General features: G+C 43.9%; 1 protein-coding gene across 8 annotated transcripts in view; it reads right to left on the reverse strand.

Moving 5' to 3' along the window:
* The window catches only part of robo1 (roundabout, axon guidance receptor, homolog 1 (Drosophila)), a 228,977-nt gene that overhangs the window by 102,465 nt on the left and 108,009 nt on the right, over positions 1 to 18,503 (reverse strand). For all 8 annotated transcript variants that reach the window (XM_056440345.1, XM_056440346.1, XM_056440344.1 and 5 more), the window contains one exon: positions 11,127 to 11,453. In XM_056440345.1, coding sequence (XP_056296320.1) covers positions 11,127 to 11,453 — 327 coding nt within the window. The remainder of the gene's footprint in view (positions 1 to 11,126; positions 11,454 to 18,503) is intronic.

Here is an 18,503-nt window from a genome sequence, read left to right on the forward strand (position 1 = left end):
AATTTTTGCATTTAAAAAAGTTCACCGCCACAAAGAGAGCACCCTAGTCAAGGTGACTTCTGGGGCGTTCAACATCAATGGCTCAGGTGCAGGGCAACTGTTCTATTGAAGGTGGGAAGCTGAAAGGAATCGTGGCAACTTCAAAGAAACCATTGGCGAGACCAAAAGAAAAAAGAGAGCACTTATAACAGTTGACATCAATCAATAACATTTTGGGGAAATTGATTCCCATTCTGTTGACCAAAATCAGTGCTAGAGGGGAGAATATAGTTGTTGCAGCCTCAACGAGAGTGCGATGGCAATGAAGAGTTTAAGGGCATGAATTACATTTAAGAGCAACTCACAAACACTGCAGCGCCAAAGGATGAAAGCCAGCTGTCAGGCCACAGTGGCAACAGAGTGCTTCACCGCTGAGGACGGTGTCTGTTTGCCAACAGCAAATAATCGCCTCTGGCCCATTTAGTACCATCTCTTTTTATATTCTGCAAACAAAAGCAGTCTGCCACTGAGATGACACAAGCCCTTCTCAGTGGTTACCACTATGCCGCCCGATCAAACACAGAGCTGTATGTGAAACGAGCCCAAAGCCAACACAGTAAAGAACTCTGAACTAACCCGAGTACATGAACACTGCACACTGCCAGGCCAGCACAGAGGAATTTAAAGTCCCTTTGGTTTTGGCTCATTTGTTATTCGAGCATCGGCTTTGCATGGAAAAGTATTCCTTGGTTTATGCAATCAAGTTTAAGAGGAAAGCAATCGTAACACACACCAGTTTTAAAGCGACACAATTCTGGATACAATAATCTATCCCTGACATCATAACATGAGTATTTAACATTAGTCTTTCACAGTTCAACAGAAGTCCAAAGTCCCATAAAAAGGTAGGAAGGTAAGCAACAGACCGGGATCACCCTGCAAGGCTTTCACACATTATTGCTACAAACTGAAACCCTAACATATAGGAGGAAACATCTTCTGTTCGAACAGACTGGTATGAAATGTCCCAATGCTATGAGGCTGCCATTGAACAGAAAACAAAACATGGGAATGAGTAAAAAAGAAAAAAACGTAAGTGTTGAGACTGACTTTAGGGAGATATCTCAGCTGGCAAGAGCTCAAACAACCATTGAATGCAGGCACATGTAGCTATAAACACACACACAAACGCTCACAAAGAAAAGTCACACAAACACGCACATCACACTCTCTGGGACACGCACACATACATTCTATGGCAGCATGCTTCTAGAGAGTTGCCAGCTGTCGGAGATCTTTGAGCGAACAGAACACCACCTGTCCCCTTATCTTCCCCTCAAGAGCCAAGAGAGAGTCTCCGTCCAACTGGAGCCACCTCCATCTACTCTCTCATCCCGTGCTTAATGGCAGCTTGTCCTCTATTTTCTGCTCAACAATTTATCCTGTCTTTGTTGTTCCCTCCCATCGCTTCATCTGCACGTTTGATCTCAAAGCACTACATTCTGTGCAGTTATTTTAAAGCACATAAAGGCTTTTCTGACAAAAGACCAATTTCAATATTGGACCTGGAGTCCTGGTGGTGATGAGGCCTGATGTTTGAGGTTTAGATTAAGGTTAGGGAGACATTTTCCCCAGATGTTGCTCCTGTTGTTGCCAGATAGGAATCTGGCCATCAGGTCAGTGACAGTGTGTGTGTGATGGGGTGCAAGGTCAACATTTGTCTGTCTCTGTGTTTACATTTCCTCACTCTTTCACCTCTGTGCCATTGTTTTTCTTTTGGCTTTGCTGAGCGTTTGGGTGGAGATAGATTGATGGAAGCCAGGCCAAAGCATGGACCAACTCCAACCATAGCTTAACCTAGTGTAAACACTGGCCAATGTGATACCCTCACTGAGCCCTGAGAGTATACGCATAAATGATAGCAAAAGCAGTTTTGGCTCTGGGGTTAAAACAGAGTTACCAGGCTCTGCTAGTCTATTTTGTGATTTAAAGAATCATCGCAATTAAAACAGGGAAGCATCCTCAGAATCACTGTTGGAAACTAGAGAAGCGATTGTCAAATAAAAGCAGCATGTACAGGTTCCAGGTAACCAGCGGTAGTGAGCATGTGTGTATGACGGCACTGCTAATGGGCCAGAGTTCCTCGAGGAAACATACACAGACACACACATGCACGCACAGAGACCTGCCTGATCAAACTGTACACACAGCACAGGAGCACTTTAGCCTGGGGAAGGCTGGTGGAAGAAATGAGTAATGGTCCAACCAGCTGTCTGGAAAGGATGGTCTGAGTCGTGCAGGCCAGGCTGATGTTTTTCAGACAACCTGAGCAGCACTATAACAGATGGAGGTCACCACTGGGTAGCACAGCTAAAATTAACCCAGAAGCTTAGCATAAATTAAGCTGGGCCCCTGGGCAGAGAGCTTGCATCCCACAGGATTGAGGCGGGTGCTGGGCAGGGAGTACCAGGCCAGCAGGGACCAGACCGCAGCTGAGGAAAGGTTTCACGAAAACAGCAGGGTCGCTCTGTCTCAGTCACTCCAACTTCTTTGAGGTTGAAAGTGAATTTGCATGGCAGTGGTGAACCTTGGGTAACGTGATTAAATCCTGGCAACACACTGAGCGATGATTAACTTATTATCTCCCCTCTCTGTGCCCTTCCATGCTGCTTCTTGCATCTCTGTCAGGCAATCAATAAGCTATTATAGCTCCAAACAGTAGGGTAAATTAACTTACGGCTTCACCTGCAGAGTCGGCACTCTCTACTAATCCTTTTGGCAGGGAAAAATGAGACTGGACACAAAGGCAAGGCCCCCAGATCATCTGCTATTGCAACTTGAGTATCGGCATGATGCTCACAGAGAAAGCAAAACAGGTTCTGAGGACCAAACATGGCGCTAGTGGTTACATTGGAAAGTAGGGGAGATTTGCAGAGTCTCTTATGAGTGAGTACTGCACCACGAGTACAAGAGAGGGATTGTGTGAAACATTGTGGATACTGGTTAAATGCATGTTGAAAACTGTGAGTGTCAAGTCATATGCTATTTTTAGGGATGTGAATAACTCTGGAAAAAGGATATGCTATATCCCGCCAGGTCACTGAAGGGCTTTTTATCCCATCCATCAGATTGGAGCCAATCGGCTAAATAGAGCTGAGGCACCACTGACAGATTAGAATCTGATATGAGTGCAAAGCGGAGAAGGAGAGAGAGAGAGAGAAAGAGAGAGAGAGGTCTTGAAGGGAGAATAGAAATGTCACCCCCGAGCCTAGCAGCAGCACTATGGTCATATAATACCGGGCCTCTCTGAGTCAGATGTCAGCTATGTCAAACTCACCCACAGCAACAGACTACTGTTTGATTTTTGAATGGATCCTCTCCACTTTACTCCTTTTACACATGACGTCCCCCTGTCTGTCTTTTATCCAACCCTTTGCAGTATATGGTTACACGGAGATCCTTTTGTATCCTCGCCACACCCTGTTCAGAAAGGTCACGCAGGCACAAAGGAGAGGTGAGGGTGTATCTGTTCTATTCATCGCTTCGTCAGGCTTCCCTTCTCCTTATGCTCCTAATTAGACTATTGTATACGTTTACATACACTTCATTGACAATTATGTAGTTAAGCCTGGGGGTGGGTAAACAACATTCTGGAAGTTAATAAGAAGAGACAGATGTTTCATGACTAAATCTATTTCAGATATGAGCCGCTTGCTCTGTGCATCCTTTTCTTTTCATGCCCTTTGTCATTAGTGCATCATTACTGTGGTAATGGAGTGAATCCATTCATTTGTAACGTGAGACCTTGTATGCTGAATATCTGGGGCTTAGAAAATGAACTGTTGGCAAATCAGAGAGGTCAGGAAAACTGAAAGCTTGCATCAGAACTACATTGTGATAATGAACAACAATGCTCACTCATACCAGGCCCTATTTTAGGACACGCTCTTGTATCTGTGACTCGGAACTAAGGAGAGACTAATTTTCTCCCAATTGTTCCTTTAATTATCAGATTAGCTACCACCGCAACTGAGGACAGTTAGATGACAATTGAATGTCATTATATCTCGCCTGTTTGCGCTTGTCATATTGAGTGATGGCAGAGCTGTTGCTATCCACCAGTAGACTGCCTTTCATCTGTGGTCAGACAGCACAGGGTAGATCATTCGCAAATTTCGCAGTCTTTGTCGCTGCTGATTACCTCACCAGCTCTTCCTTTCTGTTTTACTCCAAGCTCAGCAACATTCTACAACTCCGATAACATGTCAGATGCCAACCCACCCGTTCCCTTTTTTCCATCCCTCCTTCTTATTGGCCTTGGGAATAAAGCCTGTCTTGCCTCAATACTTTTCTCTTCACAGTAGAAAGAGTGAGGGACACAACACAACACAGAGAAACAGAAAGGAGAGGAAAACACAATATAGCATGTTGCAGAGAGAAGATATCAGATAAAGGCTTCAAAAGCACAAGGGTTCATTGAACCTGAGCAGAGTCCTCCTATGGCTACTGTCTTTCACTTCAGCAAATGAATCTCAGTATTTTGGAGCGAGCTTGTCAAGTACGTGTCTGACATTTCGCTGCTCTTGTTTTGTACCATTGCCGTGCTTTATTTCACAGCTAGATGTGTGCTCTGTCTGCTGAAAGTTAGAGCAGAGATGAAATACTTTCAAGAGGTGGCCAGTTGGTGGTCTGTCTCCTGGGAGTAAACAGTAAAGACGAGCAAAGAAAAAAACAAAAAAGGCCATCACAAGGTCCATGCAGGCTGACCTTAAGTGGACTAAGTTTGCCCCTTGAGCACATTTGTTTCAAACTTTGGCAAAATGTGTGCCCTTTGCGCACATTTCGTTTAACTTTGCGAGATTGTTGTCTGAAAATCCCTGAAGTTCTAGTCTCCAAACCCCTTAATCCTCCCTAACTCCATCGTCTCGGATCGGGGAGCATGATAGAAGATTTCATTTGAAGGCTTAACCCAGGTTTAATAGCCAGAGCATGTCCGCGGAGCAGAGCACCACGTCATATGACCAGACACCAGAATGCAAGCGCGTACTCACGCACACACTTCACACACAAACATACGAAGTGGAGATTAAAGTGGGCAGCATACATGCAACTGGTTCTCACAAACACTGACACACACCTTACCACCAAGAGCATGTATCACATAAAGAGCAACACCAAAGACACATCTCAGACAAATATGGAAGTGTGTAAATAAAAGATGCATATGAAAAAATACACTTACTGCACACTGAAACATGCACACGCACTAACACAGATGTTTTTTAAGAGGGGAGGAAGGGAAGGTACTTAGGTGCTATCAGTTGAAGTGGAGGACTCCTGGACTCAAGTGCTTGCATACTGTATCTTATCTTCCCTAGACTAGCACTTCATAGTATTAATATCATACTTCACTATCCTGGGAGCCTACTCATGATCCTGTTCTGAGCAATAGCCAGAGGCAGGGATTACATAGAGATGAATAAGCAGTCACTGTGGTGAAAAATAAAAGCTCTGACGCACACAAGTCTAGGGATGTGTCCAGACACCCAGACAGAAGGCTACACAGTGGCTCTGCGTTTTCAAAGACATCCCAAGATATCTGGGCAATGTCAATGTGTGTAAATGGACGGATTGCAAAAACCTCTGCAGAAACAGAGGAGAGGGCTATGAAGTGGACTCCATAAGTCAGCACTCCTTTCCTCTTTAACAGAGACACGCTATTTACTATGTGCATGCAGACTGAGAGGAAATCCAAAAAGGCAAGAACAAAGAAGGTGTCAATGTGAACAAGCTGTGTTTAGCACATGTGATGCATTTTACTCGTTATCTTTATAAAGAGAAATCAAACGCGAAATATCAATTCCACGAAAGGGACCAACACAGGCTACGTCTTGTGAATAAGTATTGTATGTTGCGTTTAAAACCTTGCTCATCAATGCTCTGCGTTTATCACATTGTGGTGCAATTTCCTCCATAATTCCACCCGTGACAAAATGATAATGCGGATGATAAGATACGGAGTGGGGGTCGCCGCCAGGAATCACATGGGAATCAAATCATCTCTTGCTGTGTTCATTTGGATTCTCCTTGTCTCAAAATCTTAAACTGTGTCCAGCTTTGTCTTCATCCTGTGTCTTCTGTAGGAAGACGAGAGCCAGACGGAGGGATGACAAGGGTTCTGATGTACTTTTGGAGGCTATGCCCCCCCCCTCCCCTCCCTTCGTCTTCCCTGGCCCAGTGGGCTGTCAAAGACGGGTGAAGTACGAAGTGATTGATGGGACTTTGGGCAGAATCCTTTACCCATCGTCTGTACACCTGTCCCTTTAGCTCATGGACAGACTCACGGCACTCTGTTCGACATTGTTCACCAGATTGTAGACACACTGACAGATTGAGGGAATCAAACACACACACACACACACACATATACACACATACAAACACAACTCAGACACTCCCCAAACACAGCAATTCTTGCCTCAACCAATCTTGTTCTTCATTCTAAAATAAACCAATCCATTCATACTACTTTCTCTCACTCTGCACAATGTGTGTTCTCTTTCTGCTCGCTGCAAAACAACACAAAGCAGCTAAAGCTCTGTCAAAAAGCTGTCCTGCCTCCCTGCTCTGGCTCGTATCCACTGCTACACTGCACCCGTTCCCATGGTGAGTGTGTTGAGCTCTTGGCCTCGCATCTCGCCAGCAGTATTAGTGTTGGTAGGGGAGAGCTACGTGTTGGCGTGCTTGTGTGTTTGTGCATACTGTGCGAAGGAATCCCCAAATCAGTTTGACATTTGACACATTTTTACATGACTGAAAGAGACATGAGCATCGTCTGTCACTGAAGCGAGGGACAACTGCGGTTTGGGTCAAGTTTTAAGGCACGTATCTGGTCACTGAGTGCAGTATGCACCATGCCTTTTTTTTGTAAAGGCACCCTGTGTTTTGTGTTTTGCAGAACTTCTCTACTCAAAATGGTATTTGGGTGTTAACCAAACAGCAATTAGATGCTGCAGGTTTAATTTCATGGATTGCATCGATTTATGCAAACACCCCGAAGTGCTAAATATGCTTGGTTCAAGAGGCCACACGCAACATGCATGATGAAAATGTCTCTCTGCATATATGGATTGATGGAAGACTAATTGAAATGCATGTGTGGAAAATATCTTCCCTGCAGCACCAACAGCATTGAATAAAAGAACTCACGCAGCCACTATTCAGAGGAAGATACACAAACAAATAAACCATCATTTATCAAATGCATGGACGGGGATTTTCTCTGAAGCCGACACATGCCAAGCTTTTTACACTGATATGAAACAGTTTTCTTAGCAAGACAGAGTTCGGCTTTGACATCCACACTGACACACACACACACACAACACACACCATTGGGCTTCAAGATTGTGGAAGCGGCCTGTATTCCAACATAAAACAGATTGGAGTGGAGGCCAAGGAGAGTTTGTGGTGTGGAGCCCACGCCTCAGCTGCCTGTTGACTCATGAAGCAGACCCTGGCTGTGCAATTTGAACCAATCTGCTCTGAACCTCCCAGAGACAAATAACTGCCACAGAGTTGTAACACACTCTGCCTTGAGTCCTCTGGCAGCTTGCCAGCACACTCACTGCTGCTCCTGCTCAGGGTCGTCCTGATTTGTTCTGCGTCTGCTCTTGCCCTCTCTCTCCTTCTCCTTTTCTTTGTCTCAACCACGTTCAATTTTTCTCATAGCAGCATTGTATTATTGGATATTGCCGAGCAGAATAAGGATGTGAAAAGGAGTCCACGTGGTACCCAAAATGACAACAACAGAGGGAGAGATGTGAGCAAGTCCATGAATAAAAACAACAACAACAACAACAACAAAAGACAGCGAATTGAAGCATGCGTATGATCATAAGTTAATGAAAGGCAACATGTCAAATAAATAATTATTTTGGCACCAGGTCGTGAATGAAGCAGTTTTAGTGGGTAGCAGTGGAGAAATAACAAGGAGTAAAGAAAAGAGTTAGGTGAGGGCAAGCTCAAATTAAAGTAATGTGTCAAGAGCATAGATCTAGTTTTTTGAGAGGGGGATGGGGGGGGGGGCAGATATATACTATGACCTGATTCTTTAAAAGCCGCATTTCCTGCAAGAGAGACAGGCATGTCCTCAGATCAGTGTGTGGTGGCCATGCAGCTTTTCGAGTGGCGCATGGCAGCCGACTGTCCTCCGCTCTGCGGATGACCCCTCATCTGTCAGGATGAACCCCGCCTCTTTCGACACATCGGGAGCCCCGACCTCCCCCCAGAGGGTCAGGGATGCCAGCTAGCTGCACACGGTGATGGAGATTTCAGAGGACCATCAAGATCAATGAGATTCTGAGATAAACTCGGCTGACTGGAGTTATATGCAATCGGCCAAAATCAAGTAAACACCCCTTTCACTTCTGTTGTTAGTGGCTGTAAAAAGTAAACTCTGTCTGTGTATAGAAGAGCCTGTGTGTGGATTCAAGGCCTACAGCCAAATTTGTGCGGTCAGCACTGTGCAGTCAGCCAGACCACTAGACAGCAGGCCCTGAGGTTATCGCCTCCTCAAGTGGAGCACTGGACCAACCATTACCTCTCTTACTATCTCTGCATCAATGAAAGGGGAAACAAGCTATTCAGAGAGCTTCTCAGAGGCCTCCTGGGTAAAGGAAAGTACTGTGACAGTTTACAGTATTCTGCACACATATTGTGCCAGTGATTACAAAATATGTGAGTGCATTCTCTAACAGATTATTAGTTTTAGAGAAAACATGGATGGCATCTAAAGATGCACTAGTAATCGAAACAAAATCAAAATGCTTCAAATAGTTTTTAAGTATCAATTTCATTGAGGCTTTTCTGTTTTTTGTTCCCTATCAACTGGAAGTTGTTGAGCACAAAGGAAGTTCGTTATTTGATGTTGACATCTCTAAAACAAAAAAAACAATCAGACAATAGGAAAATAATCCTATCTTAAACCTGTTTGAATACCCAAGTCAAACAGGATTTATGCTAAATGCATTAGCCCGGGCTTTGGTTAAAGAGGCTGAGATAGAGAGATTGTGGGCTGTACTGTACATGTGGTTAATGATAAACCAAACAAACTGGGTTAGTTCTCCTAGCCTGGCAAAACAGCACTTGTTGAAACTTGGATTATGTTAACAATCGCTGTTGAGTAAGGAAAACTGTAGAAGCCAGGCTCTTGAAATAACATTTGACCAAAAGTTGTGTTTTTAGCTTTTAAAGTGAAAACGTTAGAGGCGGAGGACTCGGCAAGGTAAACACAATTAAAACCACAACTTCCTTCTTCAGAGTTTCATTGGAAATTAAAAGCAGGTTGTGATGTCAACTAACACTGAGTAAAACAATTAAAAAAATATCTACAGTATTTACCTCATAACAGTTCAGGCATGATAATCATCCTTATTGATAACATAGCATCCAAAGGGCATTAAAACGTTTCTAAAATGTGCCAGATTTATGTCTTCACCCTGCAGTTTAACCCTTGTGTTGCCTTCGGGTCATTTTGACCCGATTCAATATTTAAATGAAGCCTTGGAAAGAAAACTTGTGTGTCCTGTTTTCTACAACCTTTATTTTTTGGCAGGGATCTATCCTGGTTGCTGCGACAACATAATGACATGTAGTTAGGCATGACATGTAGCTGCAGAGACTGGAGTGAGAGACACCAATGAAGCGAGAAGGAGAGAGAAGGCTGGAGCCCAGTGGCTTGTCATTATGGGTCCGTTGGAACCTTATACAGAATGGGCAGTCCAAACTTGAGACTGAGCCAATGGTCCTCTGGTCCTCACGAGTCCTGCCAAGTGTCTTGTTTTTCTACTTGAGAAACCCACCTAAACACTGTATATCATGTACTACTGGGGAGAATACATCTAGCATCATGACCTATGGACAGTTATCATGTATTGTTCTTATATTCACATTTCATATTTGTAAGTTTGGCTGGCATCAGATATTGGAGGACATATTATAACACCTGAAAGGAGACAGCTGAGCTCATGGAACACATTATAAAACCAACATTATTATATGGAAACCTGTAATCGTCTCTAATCTAATGATTCTTACCAATTTCACTTAGCTGACATTTAGGATGTAAAATATTGAAAAAGGCATTAAGAGCACAGCAGTTTGTGGCATCTGGACTCTCCAGACACCTTTCATAAAAATTAAAATGCACAGCAACCTCATACCCAAAACCATCACCGTCAAACAGCCTGAAGCCCATGCCCAGACCAGCAACACCCGAAACATTCCATATTCAAACACACACACACACACACACACACACAATTATTTCTCCCCTCATCTTGATCTGATTACAGTGAGCGGGTTGGTGACAGACTCTGGGCATGCTTGAAGGGCGGCTGATATCTGAGCTCTCCTCCTCAGCCTTCACTTTCAGCCAGTCAAGAGAGCAAAGAGATAATATGTATGAAGAACTGACCTCAACAACGACAGCAGCCTTTAAAGAATAATGGGAACACATTTGTCAACACAGGTCACCACTCACACAAAGACTAAATGGTTTACAAAGATTATTTCCCTTCCTTCACACCCGTTGACTGCCAAATATACTCCCTGCTAATATCTCTCCACGACCGCTTGTTGACACTAGAGATGCTTAAATACACTTTATATCAAAGCCAGCCTGTTGTTACATGAGTGAGGCAGTAAATAAAGGGAATAATTGATACTTTAATGAAATAAGTTGGATGCTCCTTATTAAAAGATGACAAAACACAGATGAAATGATTGTATTCCTTTTGATATATAACCTCATATCTATCGCTCGGACAAAACATTTAAACAGGGCCAAAACAGAAAGGGCTTTGTTCCTATTGTAGCTCCTGACCACCTACCTTGGGCCCTTTAGTGAAGCACTCACCCTGGAATGATCAGGCCACTTCTCCCCAAGACTCTGCAACCCTACTGAGACCGCTGGGCCAAACACATCCTGCCCATCTCCTAAGAGATTATCCAACTCAATGAACACATTGAGGACAGAAACACTGAGGGAAACTGGAGCCTGCTATTCAGCGGCATCTCAACCCAAACCTTTCCATTCAAACCCACGGAAAGGTCGAAGAATAAATAAGAGGATGTGTTGCACTTACTGGCTACTTCCAGCGAGGCGTTGTGGCTCACTGCCTCTCCCAGGTAGTTGCGGGCGACACAGATGTAGGAACCTTCGTCCGGTTTGCTCCGTCTTCCATGGACGATGCGTAGAAAGAAGAGGGAGCCACTTGGTAGCAGCATGCGCTGAGAACGGGGATTGTCCCTGTCCGTTTCCACCCGCTCTCCATCCTTGTACCACTCCACTGTCGGGGTCGGGCGCCCCTCCGCTTTGCAGTTGAGAGTGGCGGGCTCCCCCTTGGAAACAATCAGGTCAGATGGATGCTCCACTATCCGGGGCGCAGCGTCCTCTTGGCGCAGACGGGATCCTGAGAAGAAATGGCCAATATAAAAGTTTATATCTGGGAGGATTTACACCGTTGAATGGATTCCAAAGTCCTTATTTAACCATGTTATGATGAAATTGGTTTCATAGGACCGACTTGCATGTTGTCATAGACTATATAGGACAGTTTTAAAGGCAACTATACCTCCCTCTGGTTATATGTTATTAATATAGCAGGCACCCTTGAAATACCCAGCAGAGATATGTTAACCATGCAGGGTTAGTATTCCATTCAATTCTTAAGAGTTCAACCTATATTCATGCTCATGCTCTGGGGATATCTTTTTTTCTTTCAACATGTTAGGATGAGAAACGTACTAGAATGGATATTGGTGTTCCTCAAGTGTGTGTGCTTCCTTACTTCTCCACAAAATATACTGATAAACCATATTAATATATTTCATTTACATAAAGACAATATAATTTGAAAGAAGTGAGTTTATTATTTTACGTTTAATAACAGGTACTGCTGATGTCAGAAGCAAAGACCAAATAAACTACCATTTTGTGAGAGAAGCGACCGTTTAACAGCTTCTATATTTAAGCCGTGCACTGCCCCAGCTATGCGACTCCGTCATTTCAGAGAGCAAAGAAGAACACAGGAGGCAACAGTAAACAGGAATAAGACAGACCTGTCAGGTAAAAGGAAATTAAAAGATGAATCATAAAATATGGATTAAATGCATATCTTCGGGACGATGAAAGAGCAGCAGTAGAGATTTCTCTATTGAAGAAAAACAGAGGGGTGCTATCTCAGGCCATTACTAATGGTGTCCCACCAGTCAGCTGTGGCTATCAAACCTGCTTTACATGCAAATTAGCTTCCTGTTGTTAATTCCTGTAGGGTGGGACTTGATGGCTGTGAATGCATTGTGTGCTTCCACACAATAGTATGTATGTGTGTGTGTGTGTGTGTGTGTGAGAGAGAGAGAGAGAGCCGTGCCATATCTCCCAGCATTGGCCTTTGGAGCTAATTCAGAACCAATTAAAAAGAGTCTGGTGTAATTGGAGGTACAGGCCTCCAATTAATTTACCCAGCATCCCGTGAAATTGCCACACTGCTTCATTTATGTGCCCTCCACCCTTCCCCCGCTAAAGTACAAAATCCAGTGCTGAGAAGGCATCTTCTCATGGTCTCCATATATTTCTGTTAAAGTCAGCATAATCAGTGACAGCTCCGTGGAAAGATGAATCACTTCAATGCAAATGTGTGGTGTGGTCAATGGAATATAATTCATGCAGTACCCCATTGAAGGACATCATGATCAAGTAATTCCTAGACTACCGTTTGTGATAGGGCAAACTTTTTTCTTGTTTTAGTTTGGGCATTCATCTTCTACACTTGTTCTTCCACAAATCTCATTTCCTTTGAAAGTGTCTCCCAAAGAAGGAGACAATTTCAAGTCTATTTCCTGCACACATCTTTTCAAAAACTATTAGACATAAACTGCAGTGGTTGTTTATGGCTGCAATGATGGCAATAAATAAATAAAAATCGAAATAGCCAACCGGCCACTCATTTAAAATAATTAATGAGATGCTGCTCTTACGATTGTAGAATATTACTGATGCAGTCCGATGGATTTAATGCCACAGAACACTCTATTACAAAATATCTGGAGCAATTCTACAAAAGCTAATGAGTTTGTGATTAAATATTTAATGGCAACACATCAAATAATAAATCTCGGTATTTCAGCTTGTCATTATATAGGTATTAGAAAAAACGTATCTGTAGAGATTAAAGCATTTCTGGGAGACAGCATATCAAGCTTTAAGCGGGAATGTCTGACGTCGAATAAAGTTTATAAAAAATGCATGTCTGTGCTTACTATACCTGAACCACTGCCAGGCTAATCAACCTCAATTTGTAGCCTGTTCCCGTCACAAGCTTTTGAACCTACGGATCATATTGTGCTAACGAGGCCCAGCCCTTTTGGTCGGCAGCATACTGGAGCTAACACCCTTCACTATGCTCCCGTTCACAGGCCCATCACCACCGCAGCCACTGCACCACTACCACTGCCCTTCACCAGACAAGGCTGGCTAATATGTTTTATTAAAGACGTCTTTGAAGTGCTCCGCCACGATCCGCTAAGCCCGTTCCCTTCCTGATTTAGAGAGCTCCTCTCTTATTTGAAATGGTCTGATGTTTGGGGTTTTATGGGGAGAAGTTGAACCATTAACTATTTAGATGTGGCCCACTGTGAGCAGAGCTGTGCAGCAGGGAGCGCTGTGTTTGATCAGCGGCTGTTTGCTGTAGACGATTACACCGGATATGCATGATTAAGACGCGGACTGAAAATACAATAAACAGGTTACAGTATCGTGTTACGGGGAAGCTGGTAAGAAACAGCAGGTGTACACACATTCAGCGGTTCATGCTGAACTCTAATAAGTGTGGGATTCCTTAGTGCAAGTGTGTGTTACACAAAGCTATTATGCTTCCCGTGTTCCTGATGTAATTCATTGTGTGCAAGTGTGTGTGTGTGTGCTGCTCCCCATGTAGACTCTTTGAGTGAGCCCAGTTCAGCTCCATTACACAAGGTGGTGTGATGATTATGTCATGATGGCACACACACAACGCCATCTCTCCCTCTACAGGTGCATTCTTTCAGAAGAAGGCTGACCAGCTAACTTCACTCCTTCCCTACAACACACTCTGAACACCAAACAGAAACAAGAGAGGAGCAGAGTGCACACTTCACTACTGAGCAGAACTGTTCGCCGTCTCTCTCTCCCTTTATTTCAAAGCGCTGCCCTTCCTTCTCCTCTGCTGCTTTTAAACCGCCTTCACTCCTACTCTCGATCCCCCTCTCCTCCCCCTTCCTCGCTTCCAGACAGAAAATGTGAGATGAGCTAATGCAATACACAGTCTCACCGAGGGGAAGCTGGGACGTATACTGCAAGGATCGGATCGATTGGTGCCTGAGGCAAGATTCTCCTTCTCCCGTAACACTCTCTCTAGCTAGAGCACTGTCTTTCTTTTCTCTCATGTATTTACACACACACACACGCAAATAGTTCACCTATGCTTGAGGGAGAGCCTTTGCTTGCTGTGGAGGTGATTAAAACAAGGACTTTTCTCTCTGCTAAAAGTAATCTCGATAATGAACAGCAAACCATGAGAGCCCAACAGCAGCAACAAGCACACTGAATTCGCACAGCCACCGCAAGGGCCCAGACCCAGACGCTAACGCGTATACTCACACAGTATCTGTATGCATCATAGGATACATGAAGACCTCTGGGGTATTTGCCCACTCTGAAACCAGGCTCTTTCCCCAGTCCAATCATTGATGGACAGGGCATACTTGTGGGATTTGCCAGGTTTCTTAAGAAGCCAAGGTCACTCGACTGCCCATTAGATCACTGGTCATACATCACATATTAACATTATGGCTACCAGCTGCATATCGATTCGGCCTATCTTGGGGCTAAACTTGATTTTCACCCTCCAACACAAGTCGATTTACTTTGGATCTCTACTCCACGAAATAAGCCTGCTCCCTCAATCTGTCAATGAAATAATATGCAGACAAGATGACCTGTTACTGATCATGTAAATAGATCATAATGGGGTCCACTGAGCAGGACACTATCAGATTTGGGATTGCTGAAAGACATCATACTAATATCAGGTGACAGAAAAAAATCGATTTAATTCTATCATTTATTTAATTTATCACGATCAGTTTACAAAAATGTTTTTATTTAAGGAGAGAAAGAGGAGCGAGACATGGCCTGGACACAGGGGGGGAGAAATGCAACTATAGACGTTGACGTAGTTTGCAGCGCAGTGAGACGGTCTATAAGGATATGACATCTACACTGCACATTCAACCAGCTGTTTTGTTAGCAAAGACATCAGTCTGCAGTGTAGCTTTTACACTATAGCTATGGCAAGAGCCCCAGTATTTATTGTGTATCATTACATATTGCAACAGTTAGTATTGGAAGAATTTCACTGGGAACATTTATTGTCAGAGAAACAGCTGAGATGTCAATTGCAAGAAAATGCAATAACATCCAAAGCTTACGTGTCTGGGAAGCAGGGGTCAATCTAACGACTATGCCGAAAAGCATTAAAAGACGACCTTTGGAACTACAACCGAGACTCAGATAGACAGGGTCAACTCTGTCAGAGCCAGGGTCATTGCTTAAACACTGCATGTTTGCCCTACTGCAATTAAAAGCTGGCAAACATTACGAGTGCAGCTTTTTATGACTAATTACTCTCTGCATGAAGGTGACTGAGAGAAGCAGAAAGGCAGGTAAAAAAAACAGACAAAAACCAATACCTAGAGGAAGAAATTCAATTCAATTCAATTCAGTTTATTTGTATAGCCCAATTTCACAAATTACAAATTTGTCTCGGAGTGCTTTACAATCTGTACATACATCCCCCCCCCAAACCTCACGGACCAGGAAAAGAAAAACTCCCAACTACAGGAAAAAGGAAAAAAACCTGGAGAGAGCAACAGGAGAGCAAGGGAGAGGAGGATGGACAGATGCAATAGATGTAAATGTGTACAGAAGGACAGATTTACAGTGTATGAATAGTTCATATAGGCATATTCCCGATGGAGACCTCCGATGCGGTGGGGAGGAGGAGGGCGAGTGGACAGTGGCGTAGGTCATGAGCAGGAATTCCACCCAGACGACATCCAGGCAGGCAGATCATGTTATCTCATCATAGGTCCGGACCCCCATGAGACGAAGTCAAAGTCAAACCGGGGAAAAGCAGAGTTAGTAACGATTGAGAGTGAGAGAAAAATTCATCCTTAAAGAGAAAAAAAGAGAAAAGGTACTCAGTGCATCCTAAAACGTCCCCGGCAGCTATAATAAGTCTACTCTTAAGCGGTGACTGTGTCTGCCTCCCGGCAGTCTCAAGTAACGAACGCTGTGAACCTTTTTTCTGCATCTTGCTTTACGTGGGAGGATGCCAGGGCAATGCTGTCTCAGAATATCTCTGAGGTGCTCAGGGCGATTAAAATTACTTCGGTTTGTCTCGTGATTAACGTTAGTGGTTATCGGGGTCATCATTTACACAATAATTTTCACCAGTGCGTCCTCGGTGTGGTGGATCTTGGAGAGGAAGGGAGTTAGAGATCGGTCTGTAGTTTTAATACCTAATAGAGAGCCACATTAAAGGCAAAAACTCTTTAGCAGCCTCCTGGTCGGGGGGTCCAAGAGACAGGTGGGTGTTGGGAGTAGAAACCGTTGAAATTCGAGATTAGTTGAACGCCATGCGCTCAGCTGCGACGACGCTTGCTTTCAGTTTGGGGTCTCTGTGGAAAGGCGTTCAAAATCAATGTCAAACGCATATAAGTAAGAACAAGATCAAGCGATGTGGCCAAAGCTGTGAGTGGGTTTCTGTTCTCTGAAAGCCAATCGCCAAGACCTGGTGGCGGTACAGAATCACCAATGATTTCCTGAGCATGAAAAGCCAATATCTCTCTGTCTCTCACAGCTCTAGTGTGAGGAAAGTAGCCAAGCAGCTGCCCTTTACCCAAGAAAACTCACAGGGGAGAGGGACAGTGAGGCAATTTAGATCTGATGTCACTCAGGTCCCGTGGGGTAGAGGGAGACGCGATAATGTGTCTACACCCTAGAACTATAAACCAAACATCACAATGCTGGGTCATTCAGTCCAATTCTCGCTATAGGACAAACGATCCGCTTATGATTGCATGTGTTTATATCGTGGTAAAGTTTCATTGCCTCTATAAAGATTCTCAAGGTATGCCGATGCTGAAATTGAGAGGTGTTGCCGTAGCCCGAGCCGTATCATCACACCTCATATCGGATGTCCAGCTGAGCACTGGCAAAGATATGGAATATGGGTCTGTGATAAGCACGGCCAAGCACAGTAGGGCACTCCCTATCTACATTCACTTTAATCTGTGATTAGGGGACTTAAGAGGGATTTATGGCAGAGATAAGAGCATAGGGCGAGTCCCTCTGGGTAGTCAGGCGGAGACCGGAGCCACGCCTGCTCGGGACGCTGCCTGCCAATAAATGACTGAAAGCAAAAGAAAAGGCACCCTTTTCCTGGTGAATTAGAGGAGATAAGGGAGAGAGAGGCCAGAGATAAGAGGGAGAAACTGAGGGAGAGACGGAAGCAGAGTGAATAAGGCAGGGCACCTTACTCCTGCTGATCAGATGACATTACCAGGAAAGAGAAACTGAATCTTTTTCTGTTTCAACATCAGGAACCCACCATGGAATGCTCTGCATGAATGACTTTGCCAGTTGCATCAGATCAGACCTGTTTTTAATGTTACACAAGGCTATCACTTACTCTCCTAAGAGGCAGGATTAGAGCCCCATGTGTGAGTGTGTATGGGGACCCGGAGGTGGGGTGATGGAGGGGGATGATGGATATCTTTATGGCCTCTTTCTTTCCTCATCTCTTTGTCTCCATTTACCAAACAGAACGGGGTACGGTTACCTCGCTGATACCACAGCAGCACTTGAGAACTGATATCAATTTTCAAAAAATAGTACAGCCGTCCAAATTTGTCCTTCCTTTTTTTATATTTATCAAAGCAAACCTGAAACTCACTACCTGAGAGTTAACCCACAACACTGCCACCCAGCAATAAACTGTTTGATTGTTTATCTGTATTTGCTGTTTTAGAGACCAAGTTCACACAATCATAGATGATTACATAGCTCCTATTGATGTTTGAGATTAATATGGCTTTGGCACACAGTAATGCAAACACGACACAAAGCACCTTTGTTATGATTAAAGCCTAGACATTAAATCAAGTTGCGGAAGTAATCCGAGAAAAATCCACCGACTGTCGTAACTCCGCAAGGCTCAAAACACAATTCATCATTTCATTTAAAACAACAGGGAGGTGTGATATACAGAGAAGTTACCATTTGTTCAAAGTAGATCAACGACAAAACACAACAGTTTTCAGCAGTTCTGTAAATGGGGACGAATAACATGTTAAGATCACTGTCATTGCCTTTGATTGTGCTGATGCTCATTTGTCATGTATGATACAGAGGTGCCAAA

This window comes from Pseudoliparis swirei, chromosome 20, assembly GCF_029220125.1.
Source record: "Pseudoliparis swirei isolate HS2019 ecotype Mariana Trench chromosome 20, NWPU_hadal_v1, whole genome shotgun sequence".
Classification (NCBI taxonomy): Eukaryota; Metazoa; Chordata; class Actinopteri; order Perciformes; family Liparidae; genus Pseudoliparis; species Pseudoliparis swirei.